This window comes from Oreochromis niloticus, linkage group LG3 (assembly GCF_001858045.2).
Source record: "Oreochromis niloticus isolate F11D_XX linkage group LG3, O_niloticus_UMD_NMBU, whole genome shotgun sequence".
Taxonomy (NCBI): domain Eukaryota; kingdom Metazoa; phylum Chordata; class Actinopteri; order Cichliformes; family Cichlidae; genus Oreochromis; species Oreochromis niloticus.
This window is the reverse complement of record NC_031967.2, coordinates 7,016,476-7,037,550: the sequence shown is the minus strand read 5'-3', so window position 1 is coordinate 7,037,550 and position 21,075 is coordinate 7,016,476. Positions and strand designations below refer to the sequence as shown.

Sequence of the window (21,075 nt, the reverse complement as noted above, 5' to 3'; positions counted from 1 at the left end):
CCTGGCACCAGCTTTGGGGAGTCTTCAGAGGGTCACATTTTGACCCCCCCCCCCCCGACACACACACACACACACGCATGCCTATACGTACACACAGATAAGGTACTCTTTTTTTTTCACATGTACACTTATGTAAGATGTAATATGTTAATGAACCTATGCATATTCATGTAACCACATTAAAAGGAGCGCTACAGGGAACCTGGCTGAGAGTCCGACGGATGTTAAGTGGGCAGAACAACACTCGACTTCAGTCAGGTCTCCCTCGTGCACGAGCAATACAAAGGACTTTGCCAACTTGTGTCTTCCTTTGCTGTGTAGTAGAATTGTCTTGAATGTTCCAGCAAATAGGTTTGTGCTAGACAGACCTATCAGCATCTCTGCTTAGGCTGCTGGCCCCGCAACCCAGTCCCTGATAAGTGGAAGAAAATGGATGGATGGATGGAAAGTTACAATAAAATAACAAAGGAATAAAAACGGATATCGAAAACTCAACCTGACACAAACAAGAGTCACAACTTCAAATGACAGAAAATCCTAAACACAAAATTAAAAAATTCCCAAAATGTATTTAACATGAAAACCTTTAAAATTACTTGCATACTTTGTGTGGTTGTGTATTCCTTTTCATTTTTTAAAGACATTAAGTATTTCAAAATGATAAACTATGGGTCTCACACTGCCCCACACAAACATATTGTCTACAGGATATTTAGTGAGTTGATATCTAATATATCTCACCTCTAATCTAAATCATGATGCTCTTCTATTTTTTTGCTTTTCAGCTACTAAGTTTAACACTACAGATGTCATTGATCATGTGATCTAGTTTTCCATATACTGTGTAACTTCTGATTGGCCAGTGAAATCTAATCTTCACTCTTAAAAGTGAAGAGTCGCCATTCTTTTATTCAGTACATCTGTTTGGAACAATGGCATCTGCACACATTGTCTTCTATCTGATATGTTTGTTCTTGGGTGTAATTGGTAAGTTTGTGTTTAACCACAATCTAATTCTTTTATGGTCTTTTTTTTCTCAGCTGCCATGTTCCACAATGTGTATTTGCTTTGTTTTTCATTTCACCACAGCTCAGAAGAACAACATGCATGTATCCTCCTCTGTTCAAGAAGAAGCACGTTTTATATCAGCTAAATCTGGAGACAGAGTGACTTTACATTGTTACTATGAACAGAATGAAGCTGCACGTTTTTACTGGTATAAACAAACTTTAGGAGAGAAACCAAAACTCATTTCTACGTTCTATAAGTCAAAAAACAATTTTGTACATTTTCATGATCCATTCAACAATAGTGCACGCTTCAGACTAGATAATAGAAAGGGAAATAATCATTTAATTATCTTAGACTTAAGTGTTTCAGACTCAGCAACTTACTACTGTATATGTTCCTATGTGTTCACATCAACATTCTTAGAGACCATTATTGTCAGTGTCAATGATTTAGATTTAAACATACGAGCTTTAGTTCATCAGTCAGCATCTGAGACCATCCAGCCAGGAGGCTCTGTAAGTCTGCACTGTATGGTGCACACTATGCTGAGCTGTGATGGAGAACACAGTGTTTACTGGTTCAAAGACTCTGAAGATTCTCAACCAGGACTCATTTACACCCATGGAGTCAGGAATGATCAGTGTGAGAGAAAAGACAACAAAAGAACACACACCTGTGTCTATAACTTGAGAATGGAGAGCCTGAATGTGTCTCACGCTGGGATCTACTACTGTGCTGTCGCCTCATGTGGACACATACTGTTTGGAAACGGGACCAAGCTGGACTTTGGGGGTAAGTCACTTTTCCAGCAGAGGTGACTCACATGTTATTATAAATAGGAGCAGATCATATTTGATGAACTCAGGAAGAAAAGCTAAAAAGCTCTGTCATTTCTAGGATTTACAGTTCAGCGAGATTCTCCTGCCCTGATGTATTTCTTAAGCGCAGCTTTAACACTCACCACCATCATCAGTGTGTTATCAACTTTTTTAGTGTATAAGATGAAAAAGAGGAACAACTGCCAATCCAGAGGTTAGAATTTCTGTTCTTATTTTACTGTTGTCATTTAAAAATAGTGGCATTTAAGTTTAAGTCATTTGCTTTTTTCTCAGCAGACTCAAACGCAAATGATTCTGTATATTTAGAGGTGAGTTTTAAAGTGTGGAAGTTCACGTGTTTTTAGGAAAATGACATTTCTTGTTGAATTGTAATCTTGAGTCTTTTGGTATCCAGAGCACCCAAGACGACAACCTTCATTATGCTGCTTTGAGAAAAATTAGGACAAAACGAGCAAGAAGACAGACGAGCAACACCCAGGATGAATGTGTGTACTCCGAATGTGTGTACTCGGGTATAAAGTATAGACATCAGACATAGAATAGTGATTTTTAGCATTATCTTTCTGCTGTAGTGAAAATTTTGGCAACAATTTTTAAATATTTTTTCCAACTTCTCTTTGATCTGAAAGAAAAATGATTTAACTGCTAACAGCATTTGATCACTTGTATAATTTTGAAATTCCTGTAAATGTAATTCCAGTAAATAATTTGTTTTGGATTGTTGGGTTTGATTTATTTTTAGTTTTTGTGTAAAAATGTATAATATTATTGTGAGTAGTAGTCTCCCAAGTGTTTCCGTTTATAATGACTTTCACCTGCATGTTATTTCTGACCAGTTTAACATTCCCAGTTAATATTTATAGCCCTGTCTTCCCTTTGTTCTTTGTCCCTGTGGTTGTATATCTCCACCCTCTGCTCTTTCTGGTTTCTGAGGATCTCTAAAATGATTTTTGGATTTCTGCTTTTTTCTATTTTGTAAATCTGTTTGCAACCTAATAAAAGATTAGCTTTTTCTCTGCCTTCAGTCCTACGCTTGCATCATTAATTCTACAACCTGTGACAGGTTTGACATCAATCAAACACACTGTATTTGTAAAGTACTTGAAACATGGAAACATAATACTGTACTCAAACAGCCTCCACAGGCACCAGATTCCAGTCCCACAGAGCATAATTGGGATGTGGTGGAATGGGAGATTCACATTGGGGATGTGCAGATTCCAAATCTACAGCAGATGCTATCATATCTGTATGGACCAATATGTTTGAGCAAGGTTTTCAGCACCTTGTTGAATCGATGTTTTGAAGAATTGAAGCAGTACAAAATATACTTTTTGCTCCAAATCAGTGTTGGATACTGATACACAGAATTAAGTTCAATGTCAATTCAGTTTGATCTAAATAGTGCCAATTCAATCCAACAGTCAACTCAAGGTGCTTTAAAATGTAAAGATCCTGCTTTAATCGAGAGAATCCCAACAATAAGATAATCCCCAATGAGCAGCAATACTCACTTTTAAAAGGAAGAAATCTCCAGCAGAACCAAGCAGAGGAAGGCTTTGGAAAAGAGGAGCTAGAGAAGAGAAAATGGATGAGCACAGAGAGACAATGTCAAAATATAAACTATGACATGATGTAGTGGTTTATAACCACATGGGAATGAAAATAGAAGCATAAGTAAGAGATGGTTTGGTGTCACCTGATCCATTCATAACTCTAAACTTGACCAAAATGGAAAGTTTGTAGCCTAATCTTAAAAGTAGAGGTCGCTCAAATCCAAACTAGGACCTGTATTAGGTATTAGTAACACCATTTAGAGTTAGTACCTGGTTAGACAAAATATTTATGAGATTTTTATAATAACAATAACTTTGGTCTTTTCTGAATTTAACGGTGGAAAAAAACTGTACCAATTGTCTATCTTAAGAACAGTGTGTCAAGTCCCGGTCAGTTACACCATGATGCAGACAACCTCCACTACACTGCTTTAAGCATTATCCTGCCCAACAAATGTGTTTACTCCAGTGTCAAGCAGCAGGTTATATTTTTTCCAATCCAGTGAGAAAAAAACTTCACACATTCATTAGATGTTGACATCCAAATTGTGTACACAATAATGTTTACTACACTTTTCATTCTATAACAGTGTGTAATATGATCTGGGTTTTTTGTTTCTTTTTTAAATAACCCTGTAGTTATCTTGTAGTATATAGTCACCTGCTGAACTCATTAAAAGAAAATAATGTGTGGTTGTGCATTATACATGCTTCCCTTAGGCAGCATCATTAGAAGACATAGCATTAATTTTCACTGCTATGCAGATGACACGCGGCTCTATCTATCCATGAAGCCAGGTAACACACACCAATTAGTTAAACTGCAGGAATGCCTTAAAGACATAAAGACCTGGATGGCCGTTAACTTTCTGCTTCTTAATTCAGATAAAACTGAGGTTATTGTACTCGGCCCTGAAAATCTTAGAAATATGGTATCTAAGCAGATTCTTACTCTGGATGGCATTACCTTGGCCTCCAGTAACACTGTGAGGAACCTTGGAGTCATTTTTGACCAGGACATGTCCTTCAACGCACATATTAAACAAATATGTAAGACTGCTTTCTTCCATTTGCGCAAAATCTCTAAAGTTAGAAATATCCTGTCTCAGAGTGATGCTGAAAAACTAGTTCATGCATTTATTACTTCCAGGCTGGACTACCGTAATTCTTTATTATCAGGATGTCCTAAAAACTCCCTGAAAAGCCTTCAGCTAATCCAAAATGCTGCAGCAAGGGTACTGACAGGGACTAGAAAGAGAGAGCAGATTTCTCCTGTTTTGGCTTCCCTTCATTGGCTTCCTGTTAAATCCAGAATTGAATTCAAAATCCTGCTCCTCACATACAAGGTCTTAAATAATCAGGCCCCATCTTATCTTAATGACCTTGTAGTACCATATCACCCTATTAGAGCACTTCGCTCTCGCACTGCAGGCTTACTTGTTGTTCCTAGAGTATTTAAAAGTAGAATGGGAGGGAGAGCCTTCAGTTTTCAGGCCCCTCTTCTGTGGAACCAGCTTCCAGTTTGGATTCAGGAGACAGACACTATCTCTACTTTCAAGATTAGGCTTAAAACTTTCCTTTTTGCTAAAGCATATAGTTAGGGCTGGACCAGGTGACCCTGAATCCTCCCTTAGTTATGCTGCAATAGACGTAGGCTGCCGGGGATTCCCATGATGCATTGAGTTTTTCCTTTCCAGTCACCTTTCTCACTCACTATGTGTTAATAGACCTCTCTGCATTGAATCATATCTGTTATTAATCTCTGTCTCTCTTCCACAGCATGTCTTTATCCTGTTTTCCTTCTCTCTCCCCAACCGGTCGCAGCAGATGGCCCCGCCCCTCCCTGAGCCTGGTTCTGTCGGAGGTTTCTTCCTGTTAAAAGGGAGTTTTTCCTTCTCACTGTCGCCAAAGTGCTTGCTCATAGGGGGTCATATGATTGTTGGGTTTTTCTCTGTATCTATTATTGTACCATCTACTGTACAATACAAAGCGCCTTGAGGCGACTTCTGTTGTGATTTGGCGCTATATAAATACAATTGAATTGAATTGAATTGTAGTCTTCTGCTTGAGTTTTTAATGGGAATAAAGAAAACCAGTGGAATCTACAGTGACTGTGACAGGTCGAATTCACTGCATTTTAAGAAAATCTCAGCAAAAAGAAAAAATCTTGCAAAAAGACATAAAACGTGGATTTCCCCATTATGAAGCTTTCTTCTTCCAGCAGAGGTAACTCATGTTGTATGATAAACTGTGACAGCAATAGATATCTATAAGCAAAAAGTCTCTGTAATTTCTCCTAACTTTGGCATTTGCAGTTGAGCTCCAGTTCAAATAACAAATCTAAATACGAGCTTTAGGAAATTTGCTTTTTATTTGAAAAAAAAAAAGCACAGTAGTTTGACTCCCTGGTGAAACAAGAACCTTAAAGGTGACTGGGAGCCGCTACAACGAGTCTTTAACCTCAGCCTGGGACTGGGGAGAGTGCCCGGCCTCTGGAAGACATCCTGCATCGTCCCGGTCCTCAAAAAGAACCAGCCCAATGAGCTGAATGACTTCCGATCGGTGGCACTGACATCACATCTTATGAAGACTCTAGAGCGGCTCCTCCTCAACCTCCTCCAACCACAGGTACAACATGCCCAGGACCCACTACAGTTCACCTACAAGGTGGGATGTCATTCTGTACCTCCTACACAGAGCCCACTCACACCTGGAAAAGGGAGAAGGCACCGTCAGGATCCTGTTTCTTGACTTTTCGAGTGCCTTTAATACAATCCGGCCCTGTCTGCTTTAGGAAAAACTAAACAGGATACAGATGGACCCCTACCTGGTCGTTTGGATCTCTGACTACCTCACTGACAGACGTCAGGCTAAAGGACATCACATCTGACACTGTGGACAGCAGCACAGGAGCACCACAGGGAACTGTGCTGTCCCCTCTTCTCTTCACCCTGTACACCTCTGACTTGTTTTTATTATTAATTATTTATTATTAAAGTTTATTTATTAAGCGCTTTTCACAGACAGGCAGTCACAAAGCGCTGTACAGAAATATTAAAATAAACAATATAATCAATAGACATTATACACAGTGTAAAAGATCAAATGTAAATAATGTAAAGAATATAAAATATGTAGATCAACAAAAGGCTTGTTTGAACAGAAAAGTTTTCAACTGCTTTTTAAAAGAATCCACAGAGTCAAGCAAACGTAATTGTAGTGGTAAACTATTCCACAGCCTTGGTGCAACAGACTGAAAGGCTCTGTCCCTTTTTGTCTTCAGTCGTGTACGGGGAACAACCAACAGACTCTGAGTCTGTGAGCGGAGACGACAAGCAGCAGTGTATTTTATAAGAAGCTTGGATAAATAATCTGGAGCCTGGCCATTTAGTGCTCTGTATGTTAAAACAAGAATTTTAAAGCGAATTCTAAACTCTATTGGGAGCCAATGTAAAGAATATAAGATGGGAGTAATGTGAACACGCTAGCTAGAACGAGTTAGTAGTCTGGCTGCTGCGTTTTGTATTGCCTGGAGGCGAGAGAGAGATGATTTATCCAAGCTAGTAAACAGGGAATTACAGTAATCTAAGTGTGATGACACAAATGCATGAACGAGTTTTTCCAGTTCAGCTGAAGAGACCATATGTCGCAGATTAGAGATGTTTCTTAAATGATAGAAACAGGAACGAGACAAAGATTTTACATGAGAGTCAAGGTCCAGAGAAGAGTCAAATATTACTCCAAGATTTCGAATATTTGACTTGACAGAAGGACAGAAAGACTTCTGCTACAACTCTGAATTATGCCATATTCAGAAGTTTGTGGACGACACAGCCATCATGGAGTGTATCTGGGATGATCAGGCAGAGGAGTACAGGAGTCTGGTGAGGAACTTTGTCACATGGAGTCATGTAACTGCTAAGGCTGGCGGATCTAAATCTTCACCGTTCACCTACAAGAAGAAGGGGAGTGAGTGGGTCAGCACTCAGGGCACAGAGACTAAGTCGGCCTTCCATTTATTTCCGTGGAAAAAGACAAAACCCAGCTTTACAAACACGGTTTCAAAAAAATATTAATGCGATAAAAAAAACGTTCTCAATTAAAATCTACAACTATCCAAGAAACCGAACAATGTCTCTCATATACTAAAATTCTACCCCCCAACAGTCCTGCGGTACCGTTGTCCAGCCACGCTCAGGCTAATGTTCCTTATATAAAAACAAACCAGGAGAGAAAGTCCTCTTCTGCAATAGAGGCCACGCTCGGCAAGAAGCCAAGAAGATTTTCCTATGGCGGCCCTGTCCCTCCTTGACGGGCGTGTCGCCACACAGTCCCGCCACACTCCACACTTGGTCTCTCGATTCCTCCAGCCTCCCTCGTTGTGCCGGCCTAGAACAAATAAACGCTGGACAGCAACGTTGTTGGCACCGCCGCAGTGACAACAAAGCTGCACCCGACATACGACAGTGGGGAAAGCGTTACTCACAAATACAGGCAGAGGTATGCCTACACCTCAACAGGCGCCGACTATTGTGGCGGTCAGAGGGCCCGGTGGCGCCAGTATCTGGCAGCCTCGCCTCTGTCAGTGCGCCCCAGGGCAGCTGTGGCTACAATGTAGTTTGCCATCACCAGTGTGTGAATGTGTGTGTGAATGGGTGGATGACTGAATGTAGTGTAAAGCACTTTGGGGTCCATAGGGAGTAAGTAAAGCGCTATGCAAACACAGGGCATTTACCATATTGTCTGCCTAGACACAGTGGATTAAAAGAATATTGTACAACAATACTAAAACATGCAATATGAATATCAAAATAAAATTATACAAATAAAATCAACAGTCTATACACCAATTCAAAGTATAATCCAAAAAACATAAAACATAAAAACACAAATTTCCACTGTGTGACAGTCACACAAACCACCTGCAACTCAACACCTCAAAGACCAAGGAACTGTTTGTGGGAGGTCCAGACCAGGGCACCTCCCACTGGTAGGAGACCAGGACACGCTTGAGAGATTATGTCTCTTGGCTGGTCTAAGAACGCCTTGGTATTTCCCGGGAGAAGCTGGAGGAGGTGGCCGGGGAGAGTGAGATGTGGGCTTCTCTGCTTAGGCTGCTGTCCCTGTGACCCAGTCCCGAATACGTAGAAGAAAATGGATGGATAGAAAATTACAGTAAAATAACAAGGGAATAAAAACAGATATCCAAAACTCAACCTGACACAAACAAGAGTCACAACTTCAAAAGACAGAAAATCCTAAACAAAAAATTCAAGAATTCCCAAAATGTATGAAAACCATTAGAAAAGCTACTGATATACTTTGTGTGGTTGTGTATTTTTTTTCATGTTTTTTAAATATATTAAATATTTCAAAGTGATAAACTATGGCTCTCACACTGCCCCACACAAACATATTGTCTACAGGATATTTAGTACTTGACATCAAATATATCTCACCTCTGATCTAAATCATGATGTACAGATGTCAATGATCACGTGATCTAGTTTTCCATATACTGTGTAACTTCTGATTGGGCAGTCAAATCTAATCATCACTCTTAAAAGTGAAGAGTCGCCATTCTTCTACTCAGTACGACTGTTTGGAACAATGGCATCTGCACACATTGTCTTCTACCTGATATGTTTGTTCTTGGGTGTAATTGGTAAGTTTGTGTTTAACCACAATCTAATTCTTTTAAGGTCTTTTTTCTCGGCTGCCATGTTCCACAATGTGTATTTGCTTTGTCTTTCATTTCACCACAGCTCAGAGGAACAACATGCATTTATCCTCCTCTGTTCAAGAAGAAGCACGTTTTATATCAGCTAAATCTGGAGACAGCGTCACTTTACATTGTTACTATGAACAGAATGTTGTTTCACGTTTTTACTGGTATAAGCAAACTTTAGGTGAGAAACCAAAACTTATTTCTTCCTTCTATAAGACAGAATCCAATTTTGTACAAATTCATGATCCATTCAACAATAGTGCACGCTTCAGACTAGATAATGAAAAAGGAAAGAACTACTTGATTATCTCAGATTTGAGTGTTTCAGACTCAGCAACTTACTACTGTATATGTTCCTAATGGTACACATCAACATTCTTAGAGACCATTATTGTCAGTGTCACTGATTTAGATTTAAACATACGAGCTTTAGTTCATCAGTCAGCATCTGAGACCATCCAGCCAGGAGGCTCTGTAAGTCTGCACTGTATGGTGCACACTATGCTGAGCTGTGATGGAGAACACAGTGTTTACTGGTTCAAAGATTCTCAACCAGGACTCATTTACACCCATGGAGTCAGGAATGATCAGTGTGAGAGGAAAGACAACAAAAGAACACACACCTGTGTCTATAACTTGAGAATGGAGAGCCTGAATTGGTCTCATGCTGGGATCTACTACTGTGCTGTCGCCTCATGTGGACACATACTTTTTGGAAACGGGACCAAGCTGGACTTTGGGGGTAAGTCACTTTTCCAGCAAAAGTGACTCACATGTTATTATAAATAGGTGCAGATCATATTTGATGAACTCAGGAAGAAAAGCTAAAAAGCTCTGTCATTTGTTGGATTTACAGTTCGGCGAGATTCTCCTGCCCTGATGTTTTTCTTAAGCGCAGCTTTAACACTCACCACCATCATCAGCATGTTATCAACTTTTTTAGTGTATAAGATGAAAAAGAGGAACAACTGCCAATCCAGAGGTTAGAATCTGTTTTCATATTTTACTCTTGTGTTTAAAAATAGTGGCATTTAAGTTTAAATCATTTCCCTTTTTTTTCTCAGCAGACTCAAACGCAAATGATTCTGTAAATTTAGAGGTGAGTTTTAAAGTGTGGAAGTTCATGTGTTTTAAGGAAATGACATTTCTTGTTGAATTGTTATCTTGATTCTTTTGGTATCCAGAGCACCCAAGAGGACAACCTTCATTATGCTGCTTTGAGAAAAATTAGGACGAAAGGAGCAAGAAGACAGACGAGCAACACCCAGGATGAATGTGTGTACTCCGGTATAAAGTAAACATAGTAGAAATGAAGATTTTTAGTATTACCTTTCTGCTGTAGTGATGATTTTGGCATCTTCTCTTTGGTCCTTAAGAAAAAATGATTTAACTGCTAGCAGCATTTGATCACTTGTATATTTTTAAAATTCTCATAAATGTAATTCCAGTAGTTAATTTGTTTTGGATTTTGCGTTTGATGTATTTTTAAAGTTTAGTTATTTTTAGTTGTTTGTATGCATTTGTTGTTGTGTTAAGGTTTTTTTTTTTTTAATCATTTGAACTTTTGATTATTAATTTTGGTGGATTCAGTTTTGGATATTTGTATTGATTCCCTATTTGATTGTTTTATGCTTGTGACATGGTTAGGTTTTTGTGGCGTTTACTGTATTCAAATGATGAGGCTTAGTTTTTGTGTAAAAATGTATAATTTTATTGTGAGTAGTAGTCTCCCAAGTGTTCCTGTTGATAATGACTTTAACCTGCACGTTCTTTCTTACCTGTTTAACATTCCCAGTTATTATTTATAGTCCTGTCTTCCCTTTGTTCTTTGTCTCTGTGGCTTTATATCTCCACCCTCTGCTCCCTCTGGTTTCCGAGGATCTGCATGATGATTTTTGGATTTCTGTATTTTTCCTTACACTCCGCAGTCATCAGATTCCAGTCCCATAGAGCATCTTTGGGATGTGGTGGAATTGGAGATTCATATTGGGGATGTGCGGATGCCAAATCTGCAGCAGATGCCATCATATCAGTATGGACCAATTTGTTTGAGCAACATTTTTCCTCACCTCATTGAATAGATGTTTTGAAGAATTAAAGCAGTACAAATCAGTGTTGGTACTGATGCACAGAATTAAATTTAATTAAGTTTTATGTAAATAGTGCCAATTCAATCCAGCAGTCAACTCAAGGTGCTTTAAAATGTAAAGATCCTGCTTTGGTAGAGAGTATCCCAACAATAAGATAATCCCCTATGACCAGCAGCCATTCTCAGCCTGAAGTTTTCAGCCATCTGACTGCCTACCTTTCCACTTTCAAATCAAAATGTATTTATATGGCACATTTAAAAACAACAATGTTGATCAAAGTGCTTTACAAATTAACAGCGAGCAAAATAATTTACTAACAGCAAGACAACAGCAACACAAGACAAACATAGAAGTCTGCCAAATGATAATCCACTAACTTAAGTAAAAGCCAAAGTAAAAAGATGAGTCTATAAGCAAGATTTTAAAGACTGAATAGTATCAAAAGTACGAATGGCAATAGGGAGATTATTAGATAGTCTAGGTGCTGCGATAGTAAAGGAACAATTGCCTCTGGTCATCAGCCCAGACCTAGGGTGCCTAGGTTGCATGAAAAGCATCTGATTAGAGGATCTTAGTGCTTTTTGGGGGTTATAGAAATGGAGAAGTTCTGTTAGATAGCTAGGCGCTATATTGTTTAAAAATTTATCAGTAGAAAAATTGATAAAAATCAATGTGAAATTTCACAGGAAGCCAGTGTAAGTTAGCTAAAACCGGAGTAATATGATCATGCATTCAGGCACCTGATAAAAGGCGTGCAGCAGCATTCTGAACTAATTGCAAACAGTTAAGAGAAGAGTATGGGAGGCCAAAATAAAGGGAGTTACAGTAGTCTAATCTTGAAGTAATGCATGCATGGATAAGCTTCTCAAGGTGCTTCCTGTGGAAAGTAAAGGCTTGGCTTTAGAAATTTGACGTAGCTGATAGAAACTTGATTTAACCACTGTAGATACTTGCTTCTCTAATGCAAAGGAGCTTTCCAAGACTACCCCTAGGTCTCTTACAGTGTGGGAGAGTTTGCTAGCAAGGGGACCGAGGGTATCATTTCGTCGGTTCAGAGGGATATGGCTATCAAAGACAATAACTTCAGTTTTTACTCTTATTCAAAGTGACAGAATTTTGAGATAACCAGACTCTGACATCATGAAGACAATTAAACAATGTATGCAATGGATCTATGACATTCAAGCTCAAAGGAAAATATATTTGAATATCATCGGCATAGCAATGGAGAGAACAACATAGGGCCCAAAAAAGACCACTGAGGCACCCCACAGTGAAAGGGGGCAGAAGAGGAGAAATATTGCCCCATAGCAACAGAGAATGACCTCTCTGAGAGATAATATTTAAATCAAGACAAAGCTGTGCCCTTAAGAGCAACTACTTGATCTAATCTTAATAAAAGGATGTTATGATCTTCCATGTCAAAAGCAGAGTTCAGATCCAGTAATACTAACGCCACAGAGCTACCTGAATCGGCATTTCAAAGGAGATCATTAAAAACTCTTAGCAAAGCTGTCTCTGTACTATGGCGAGGCTTAAAGCCAGACTAACTTTTCAGTAATACCACTGGTATCTAAGAAGGTCTGAAGTTGTTTACAGACTACTTTTTCCAGGATTTTTGACATAAAGGGAAGTTTAGAAATTGGCCTATAATTGGAAAGAACACTGGAGTCAAGATTAGTCTTCTTAATAACAGGTTGTTCTTCAGGTTGTAATTTTATCAATAAAATACCTTAAGAAATTTTTACAAAGGGGAGAGGAGGCCTCCTTATATGTGGTAGCGCAAGGATTAATCACAGAGTTAAAAATGTTAAAAAGGGCATGAGGCTTGTGGCAATTGGTCAAAATAAGAACTGACAGAAAGGCAGATTTAGCAGCTTTCACAGTCTTCTGATATTTTGCTAAACAACTACGAAGAATTTCCAGTTTAAAATAAAAGTCTTGTTAGACAGCGATCTAATATTTAGCAAGGCCACCTGGAGTATAATCAAATTGTTGCTGATTGGAGCAGATCTCAGCAGGCGAAGATTGCTGTGGTTCATGCCACCTCTGGAAGGCCGCACACAGCTCCCAACAGGTGAAAACTCAGCCGGGGAGAGCATAATGTCCAACAGGCCATATCCAGCGATGGCGAGGCTGTCACGTCTTCAGTGGCAGACAAGTCGAGGTTGAAAGTAGGACCCAAGATCCAGGCAGCGTGAGATGCAGGTGAACTTTATTAAACTGGTAAGTGAAACAAACAAAAACATAGAAGCTGAGAAACAGAAGCTAAGGAACCTGTACTGGGAGAAACTAACAAAACACCAACCTGATGCAGGGAGCCGCGGGGAGATAACAGAATGAGGCAGGGAACGAATACAGACAAACCTGCAATGCACATGTGAAAACACAAGGCTTAAATGCACACAGGGCAATCATGGATTGGGAGACAGGAGGGAGACATGGCTGGGATTAATTGGACATAATGAGACAAGGGGAAGCGAAACTAGAAACACTGACAAGAGAAATGGACCTTCAAAATAAAACAGGAAACAGGAAAGAACAAAACTCTAAACACGCAAACTTAACACAGACTGGGGAGACAGAACATAGGAACTTGAAACGTGGAACAGGAGAGCAAAGAGGACACAAAACACTAGGGATAATCACAAACAACCCAAAATAAAAAAAACCCACACAATATTAATAAACTTAAGCATAAACATGGAGTCCACAGACTCCGGACCATGGCAGAGGCAATCTAAAGCAGAAGCGGTCCCAGAGAGCATGGGAAGGAGGTAGGGTATTTAAAAATACATGATAGCTGCTCACATCCAGTGAGTTTAAGTAAGCCTTGAGGCGAACACGAATACCACCCCGTTTGCCCTGTCTCCTTTGGCGTTTCCTAGGTCGAAGGGTAATCGAGAAAAAATTCTCTGATTGCCACTTTAAAACAGGCGTTTGATGACTCAATGGCTGGAGATTCAGAAGAGAGTATGACCATAGGCAAGAAGCGCAAAGACGTCAGGATAACTCTGAGAAAATAGGATAGCAAACAATAGACAAAGCTCAAAGAGACGGCTTGCCGAGCACACTGGCACCATCTTGGCCAATAAAGATGAAAGGGTAAAATGAAATATGAAATAAAGATGAAATAAAGATGACTTTACCACAGTTCATTTTTTCTGGGCTCAGCCTCCTCGCTCACCTGCACTACCACCGGTGCAAGCAGTCCCCACTTCAATCTCCAGCCTAATGTATCCCACCTCATTCCTAGATTGTGAATATGTGGCTCCTGCTTTATCTGAGTTTTGTATTATTCTGTTTTTTGGAAAGTGTTCAGCATTAATCTGCCTTTTTGAGTTCACTTAATGATTATTGAGTCCTTCATTTACGTCCTACTTTTCCTGCCACTCAGAGAAGGACATGATTAACTGTCCAAAAATGGCTCTGTGTTAACCTGGCGGAAAAATGGCAACCTGTTCAAGGTGTAACCCTCCTTTTACTCTATGGCAGTTGGGATATTCTCTGCAACTATGAATTGGCAAATGAAGGAAAAGTAAGAAAGGTAGAAACCAGAGACCAAGAGCCAACCCTCAGTTACACTCCTATAGGTTCAGGCTGCTGGGAGATTTCCCATAGTGAACGTAACATGTCCTCTCCACTACACTCTTTTCACTTCTGTATTTTTCTACTCTTTCCCATAGTTTGTGTCTTGTGATTGTCTTATTATGGTATGCTTTATTCTCTAAAATTATTTTCCTGTATATCTAGGATTGACATGGCATTTTCTTTCTGTCTCTCCTCCACATTTTCCCTCTCTCATATATCAGTGTGTGTGAGTGTGGAGCTCCTTCTCCTCCATCTTCATCTCCAGCAGAGCCTCTACAGAAAGACCTTCTAATTCTTCAAGCCTTCTACAGCAAGTTTGATAAAAGCCACTGTGTGTTTCCTCACACAGTGCTCACTAGTATTTAGACACATTTGTCTTACTTACTCGGCACATGAATCAAAGTTTTCTTACTTGGTTCACCTCCTTAGAGGAAGGACTCTCAGATGGGCTTAGGCCATTCTCAACTACAGCAAGGATTTGTGTTGTGCTGAGTTTACTAATGAGTTCAGAAGTGTCTTTGATGAGGAAATGAACCCAGTGCTGCACCATATGCCTGCAACAACAGATTATTTGTTCAGTTTGCAACAAGAGCAGATGAGTGTAGCCGTTTACGTTGTGTAATTTTTGGGGATTTTGGCAGAGTAAGCTGGTTGGGAAGACACTGGTTGGCTCTCTGTGGTGTATACATGGCATAAATTATTATGAGAGATAAATTAACCACTAAAACCTGTACAAATCCCAGGAGGCAAAAAATCTTCTGATATATCTGTACTGTGATTAATGATCGCCATCCTTAAACTGTTCCCACAAAGTTGGAAGCATGAAATTGTCCAACCTGTCTTGGTGTGCTGAAGCATTAACAGGTCTATCACTGGGGCTGTGCTGAGCTCCTGAAAAAACAACCCCATATCATAATCCCCGTCCACTAAACTTTACACTTGGTACAGGGCAGTCAGGCAAGTACTGTTCTCCTCACAGATGCCAAATCCAGACTTTACCATCAGATTGTCCGACGGAGAAGTGTGATTGGTCCCTCCAGAGAAGATGTCTCTGCTCCTCTGGCATCCAGTGGTGGCATGCCTTACGCCACTGCATCTGACGCGGTGCATTGAGATAGGTTATGTAAGGCTTTGATGCAGCTGGTTTCCATGACTAAATAAACCCATTCCATGAAGTAAGTCGTTCAGTACTTACATTTCTTGGAATTGTTAGTCTGCCTGGAAAATAGTGGCACAGTCCACAGCATGGATATGAACTTTACTTTTATTTGTATTGCACAAAAGGATGGGAGTGTGATGGTAAAGTGCAAACTGCCCAAACACAAGATAAAACAAAAACTAGGCCTCATTGCTAGAAAACAGTAAATACAGGAAAGGGAAAGAGCTAATAATATTGTAGTTGTCATTATGGTCAAGAGAGGTGCTGAGCTGTCAACTGATCACCAACTGGTGGTGAGTTGGATCAGGTGGCGGGGGAGGATGCTGGACAGACCTGGTGTCCCGAAACGTATAGTGAGGAATGCCTGGCAGAAACCTCGGCACAAGAGATCATCAACTCTGGAATCCAACCGAGCTTTGACAGCATTCTGGGAGAAGGGAGCAAGAGATCGACAGATGGATTGGTATGGTGGCTCAATTTACTGGTCGTTCTATGTCCCTACCATCATTTATGGTTGGTTTATGGGTGAGGTGTTCCCGGCACCTCCCACTGGTAGGAGACCAGGACACGCTTGAGATATTATGTCTCTTGGCTGGGCTAAGAACGCCTTGGTATTTCCCGGGACAGGCTGGAGGAGGTGGCCCGGGAGAGTGAGGTCTGGGTTTCCCTTCTTAGGCTGCTGCCCGCATGACCCATTCCCAGATAAACGGATGAATATGAATGGATGGATGGAAAGTTACAATTAAATAACAAAGGAATAAAAATGGATATCCAAAACTCAACCTGACACAAACAAGAGTCACAACTTCAAATGACAGAAAATCCTAAACACAAATTCAAAAAGACAACAAAAATTCCCAAAATGTTTCTAACATGAAAACCATTAAAAAAGATGGTGGCGTAGTTTGTGTGGTTGTGTAGATTTTTTCACCATTTTTATATACATTAAATATTTAAAAATGATAAACTATGGGTCTCACACTGCCCCACACAAACATATTGTCTACAGGATATTTAGTAGTTGACATCTAATATATCTCACCTCTAATCTAAACCATGATGTTCTTCTATTTTTTTTTCAGCTACTAAGTTTAACACTACAGATGTCAATGATCACGTGATCTAGTTTTCCATATACTGTGTAACTTCTGATTGGCCAGTGAAATCTAATCATCACTCTTAAAAGTGAAGAGTCGCCATTCTTTTATTCAGTATGACTGTTTGGAACAATGGCATCTGCACACATTGTCTTCTATCTGATATGTTTGTTCTTGGGTGTAATTGGTAAGTTTGTGTTTAACTACAATCTAATTCTTTTAAGGTCTTTTTTCTCAGCTGCCATGTTCCACAATGTGTATTTGCTTTGTCTTTCATTTCACCACAGCTCAGAAGAACAACATGCATTTATCCTCCTCTGTTCATGAAGAAGCACGTTTTATATCAGCTAAATCTGGAGACAGCCTCACTTTACATTGTTACTATGAACAGAATGTTGTTGCACCATTTTATTGGTATAAGCAAACTTTAGGAGAGAAACCAAAACTTGTTTCTTCCTTCTTTGAGTTGGAAAATAATTATGTAAAATTTCATGGTCCATTCAACAATAGTGCACGCTTCAGACTAGATAATGGAAAAGGAAAAAAACACTTGATTATCTCAGACTTAAGTGTTTCAGACTCAGCAACTTACTACTGTATATGTTCCTATTTCTACACATTAATGTTCTTAGAGACCATTATTGTCAGTGTCAATGATTCTGATTTAAACATACGAGCTTTAGTTCATCAGTCAGCATCTGAGACCATCCAGCCAGGAGGCTCTGTAAGTCTGCACTGTATGGTGCACACTATGCTGAGCTGTGATGGAGAACACAGTGTTTACTGGTTCAAAGACTCTGAAGAATCTCAACCAGGACTCATTTACACCCATGGAGTCAGGAATGATCAGTGTGAGAGGAAAGACAACAAAAGAACACACACCTGTGTCTATAACTTGAGAATGGAGAGCCTGAATGTGTCTCACGCTGGGATCTACTACTGTGCTGTCGCCTCATGTGGACACATACTGTTTGGAAACGGGACCAAGCTGGACTTTGGGGGTAAGTCACTTTTCCAGTAGAAGTGACTTACATGGTATTATAAATAGGAGCAGATCATATTTGATGAACTGAGGAAGAAAAGCTAAAAAGCTCTGTCATTTGTAGGATTTACAGATGCTCCTGCCCTGATGTATTTCTTAAGCGCAGCTTTAACACTCACCACCATCATCAGCGTGTTATCAACTTTTTTAGTGTATAAGATGAAAAAGAGGAACAACTGCCAATCCAGAGGTTAGAATTTCTGTTCTTATTTTACTGTTGTGGTTTAAAAATAGTGGCATTAAAGTTTAAATCATTTCCTTTTTTTTTTCTCAGCAGACTCAAACGCAAATGATTCTGTAAATTTAGAGGTGAGTTTTAAAGTGTGGAAGTTCATGTGTTTTTAGGAAATGACATTTCTTGTTGAATTGTTATCTTGATTCTTTTGGTATCCAGAGTACGCAAGAGGACAACCTTCATTATGCTGCTTTGAGAAAAATTAGGACGAAAGGAGCAAGAAGACAGACGAGCAACACCCAGGATGAATGTGTGTACTCCGGTATAAAGTAAACATAGTAGAAATTATCATTTTTAGTATTACCTTTCTGCTACAGTGATGATTTTGGCATCTTCTGTTTGGTGTGAAAGAAAAATGATTTAACTGCTAACAGCATTTGATCACTTGCATATTTTTGAAATTCCTGTGTATGTAATTCCAGTAGTTAATTTGTTTTGGATTTTGGGTTTGATGTATTTTTGAAGTTCTGTCATTTTTAGTTGTCTATTTGAAGTTGTTGTTGTGTTGACTGTTTTTTATCATTTGAAGTTTTGATTCTTAATTTTGGTGGGTTTAATATTGGATACTTCCTTTTTTTATTGCTGTATGCTTGTGATATGATTAGGTTTTTGTGGCGGTATTTACTGACTTTCACCTGCATGTTATTTCTCATCTGTTTAACATTCCCAGTTAGTATTTATAGTCCTGTCTTCCCTTTGTTCTTTGTCTCTGTGGCTGTATATCTCCACCCTCTGCACTTTCTGGTTTCAGAGGATCTCAATTCTGATTTTTGGATTTCTGTTTTTTTCTATTTTGTAATTCTGTTTGGAACCAAATAAAAGATTAGCTTTCTCTCTGCCTTCAGTCCTACACTTGCATCATTAATTCTTTAAACTGTGACAGGTTTGGCATCAATCAAACACACTGTATTTGTAAAGTACTTGAAACACGGAAACATAATACTGTACTCAAATGGCCTCCACAGTCACCAGATTCCAGTCCCACAGAGCATCTTTAGGATGTGGTGGAATGGGAGATTCACATTGGGGATGTGCAGATTGAAATCTGCAGCAGATGCTATCATATCAGTATGGACCAATATGTCTGAGCAAGGTTTTCAGCACCTTGTTGATTCAATGTTTCGAAGAATTAAAGCAGTACAAATCAGTGTTGGATACTGATACACAGAATTAAATTCAATGTCAATTCAGTTTTTGTAAATAGTGCCAATTCAATCCAACAGTCAACTCAAGGTTCTTTAAAATGCAAAGATCCTGCTTTAATAGAGAGAATCCCAACAATAATCCCCACTGAGCAGCAATACTCACTTTTAAAAGGAAGAAATCTCCAGCAGAACAAAGCTGAGGAAGGCTTTGGAAAAGAGGAGCTAGAGAAGAGAAAATGGAAGAGCACAGAGAGACTAAGTTGGCCGGGACAGGTCCCTCCCTCTCTCTTACCTCTGTCTATTTAAGGAGCAGTGTGACAGCTCTAGCGTGTCAGATGTCTCAGTCTCAAGTGGTAACACACCAACCATCTTTTTTGTACTACTTTGATTAGCAGGACATTCACGGATCGCCTTCTCTTCTGCTTCCTGGCAGTTCGTGATGCTCACTGCCAGCCATTCCCGTCCTGAAGTTATCTGTGCATCAACCTGCCTACCTTTCTATTTTACCTCAGTTCATTTTTCTGGGCCTCAGCCTCCTCGCTCACCTGCACTACCACCGGTCCACGTGGTCCCCACTTCAGTCTCCAGCCTTATGTATCCCACCTCATTCCTATATTGTGAATATGTGACTCCCTCCTGGTTTATCTGAGTTTTGTATTTTTCTGTTTTTTGTAACGTGTTCAGTGTTAAAGCTGCCTTTTTGAGTTCACTTAATGCTTAATGAGTCCTTCATTTGCGACCTACGTTGCCTGCCACTCAGAGATGGACATCATTGATGTTTATGTTTAAGTTCTTTAGGTGCGCTAAGTTCATTTGTTTATTAGATTCTCTTTATGTTTTCAACCCCAGTGTTACATCTCCCTTGTCCTTTATGTGTTTCATGTCTGCATGTCTTTTGTCATCAAGTTCATGTTGTCATGTCTGCGTTTCATTATGTTTCCTGTTTTATTTTGAAGAGGTCCTGTGTTCCTGTGTTCATTGTGTTTAGTTTTACACTTCCCCTGTGACATCGTTATGTTCATTTGTTTAAGCTGTTTCCCCATGTGTTCCCACTTCCCTCATTAGCCTGCTGTGTGTATTTAGTCTGTGTTTTCTCATTCAGTCTTTGTCAGGTCGTCTGTGGTTTTCCATGCTATGCTTCTAGGTTTCCATGTTCCACGTCTCAGGTATTCATGTCCAAGATTATCTGTGTTCATGTTAGGGTCTTTTATGTTGTGCTTTAGTTCACCCAGTTTAGGTTTCAGTTTTTCCCTTGCCCTCTTTGTTTGTAGTTTTTTGCCAGCCCTCAATAAACAGCTCACTTTTTGTTTATATCAAGTTTTGTTTCATGTTCATTCGTGTCTGTATTTTGGGTCCACTCCTCACTCCATACAGTCTGCCTCAGCGAGACTGTGACAATTATTCAGTGTCCAAAACTGCTCTGTGTTAACCTGGCGGAAAAATGGTAACCTGTTCAGGGTGAAACCCTCCTTTCACCCTATGGCAGTTAGGATTTTCTCTGCAACTATGAATTGGAAAGTGAAGGAAAAGAAAGAAAGGTAGAAACCAGAAACCAAGAGCCAACCCTCAGTTACACTCCTAT

General features: G+C 39.6%; 1 protein-coding gene across 5 annotated transcripts; it reads left to right on the top strand.

The window, feature by feature from the left end:
• The first annotated feature begins 924 nt into the window (after window positions 1-924).
• LOC100711852 (uncharacterized) lies at window positions 925-19,184 on the top strand. 5 transcript variants are annotated; one of them, XM_025906150.1, is made up of 6 exons: window positions 925-987; window positions 9,172-9,589; window positions 17,777-18,072; window positions 18,178-18,303; window positions 18,388-18,422; window positions 18,508-19,184. In XM_025906150.1, exons 3-6 carry the CDS (start codon window positions 17,811-17,813, stop codon window positions 18,619-18,621), a joined length of 537 nt encoding a protein of 178 aa, XP_025761935.1. In that variant the 5' UTR covers window positions 925-987; window positions 9,172-9,589; window positions 17,777-17,810; the 3' UTR covers window positions 18,622-19,184. The 5 variants fall into 5 exon arrangements, with proteins under 5 accessions (XP_025761935.1, XP_025761934.1, XP_025761933.1 ...); XM_025906149.1 differs by lacking the exons at window positions 9,172-9,589; window positions 17,777-18,072; window positions 18,178-18,303; window positions 18,388-18,422; window positions 18,508-19,184 and adding exons at window positions 1,090-1,803; window positions 1,918-2,043; window positions 2,127-2,158; window positions 2,245-2,855 and having other exon boundaries at window positions 929-987; XM_025906148.1 differs by lacking the exons at window positions 9,172-9,589; window positions 17,777-18,072; window positions 18,178-18,303; window positions 18,388-18,422; window positions 18,508-19,184 and adding exons at window positions 1,090-1,803; window positions 1,918-2,043; window positions 2,124-2,158; window positions 2,245-2,855 and having other exon boundaries at window positions 929-987.
• The last annotated feature ends 1,891 nt before the right edge of the window (window positions 19,185-21,075 follow it).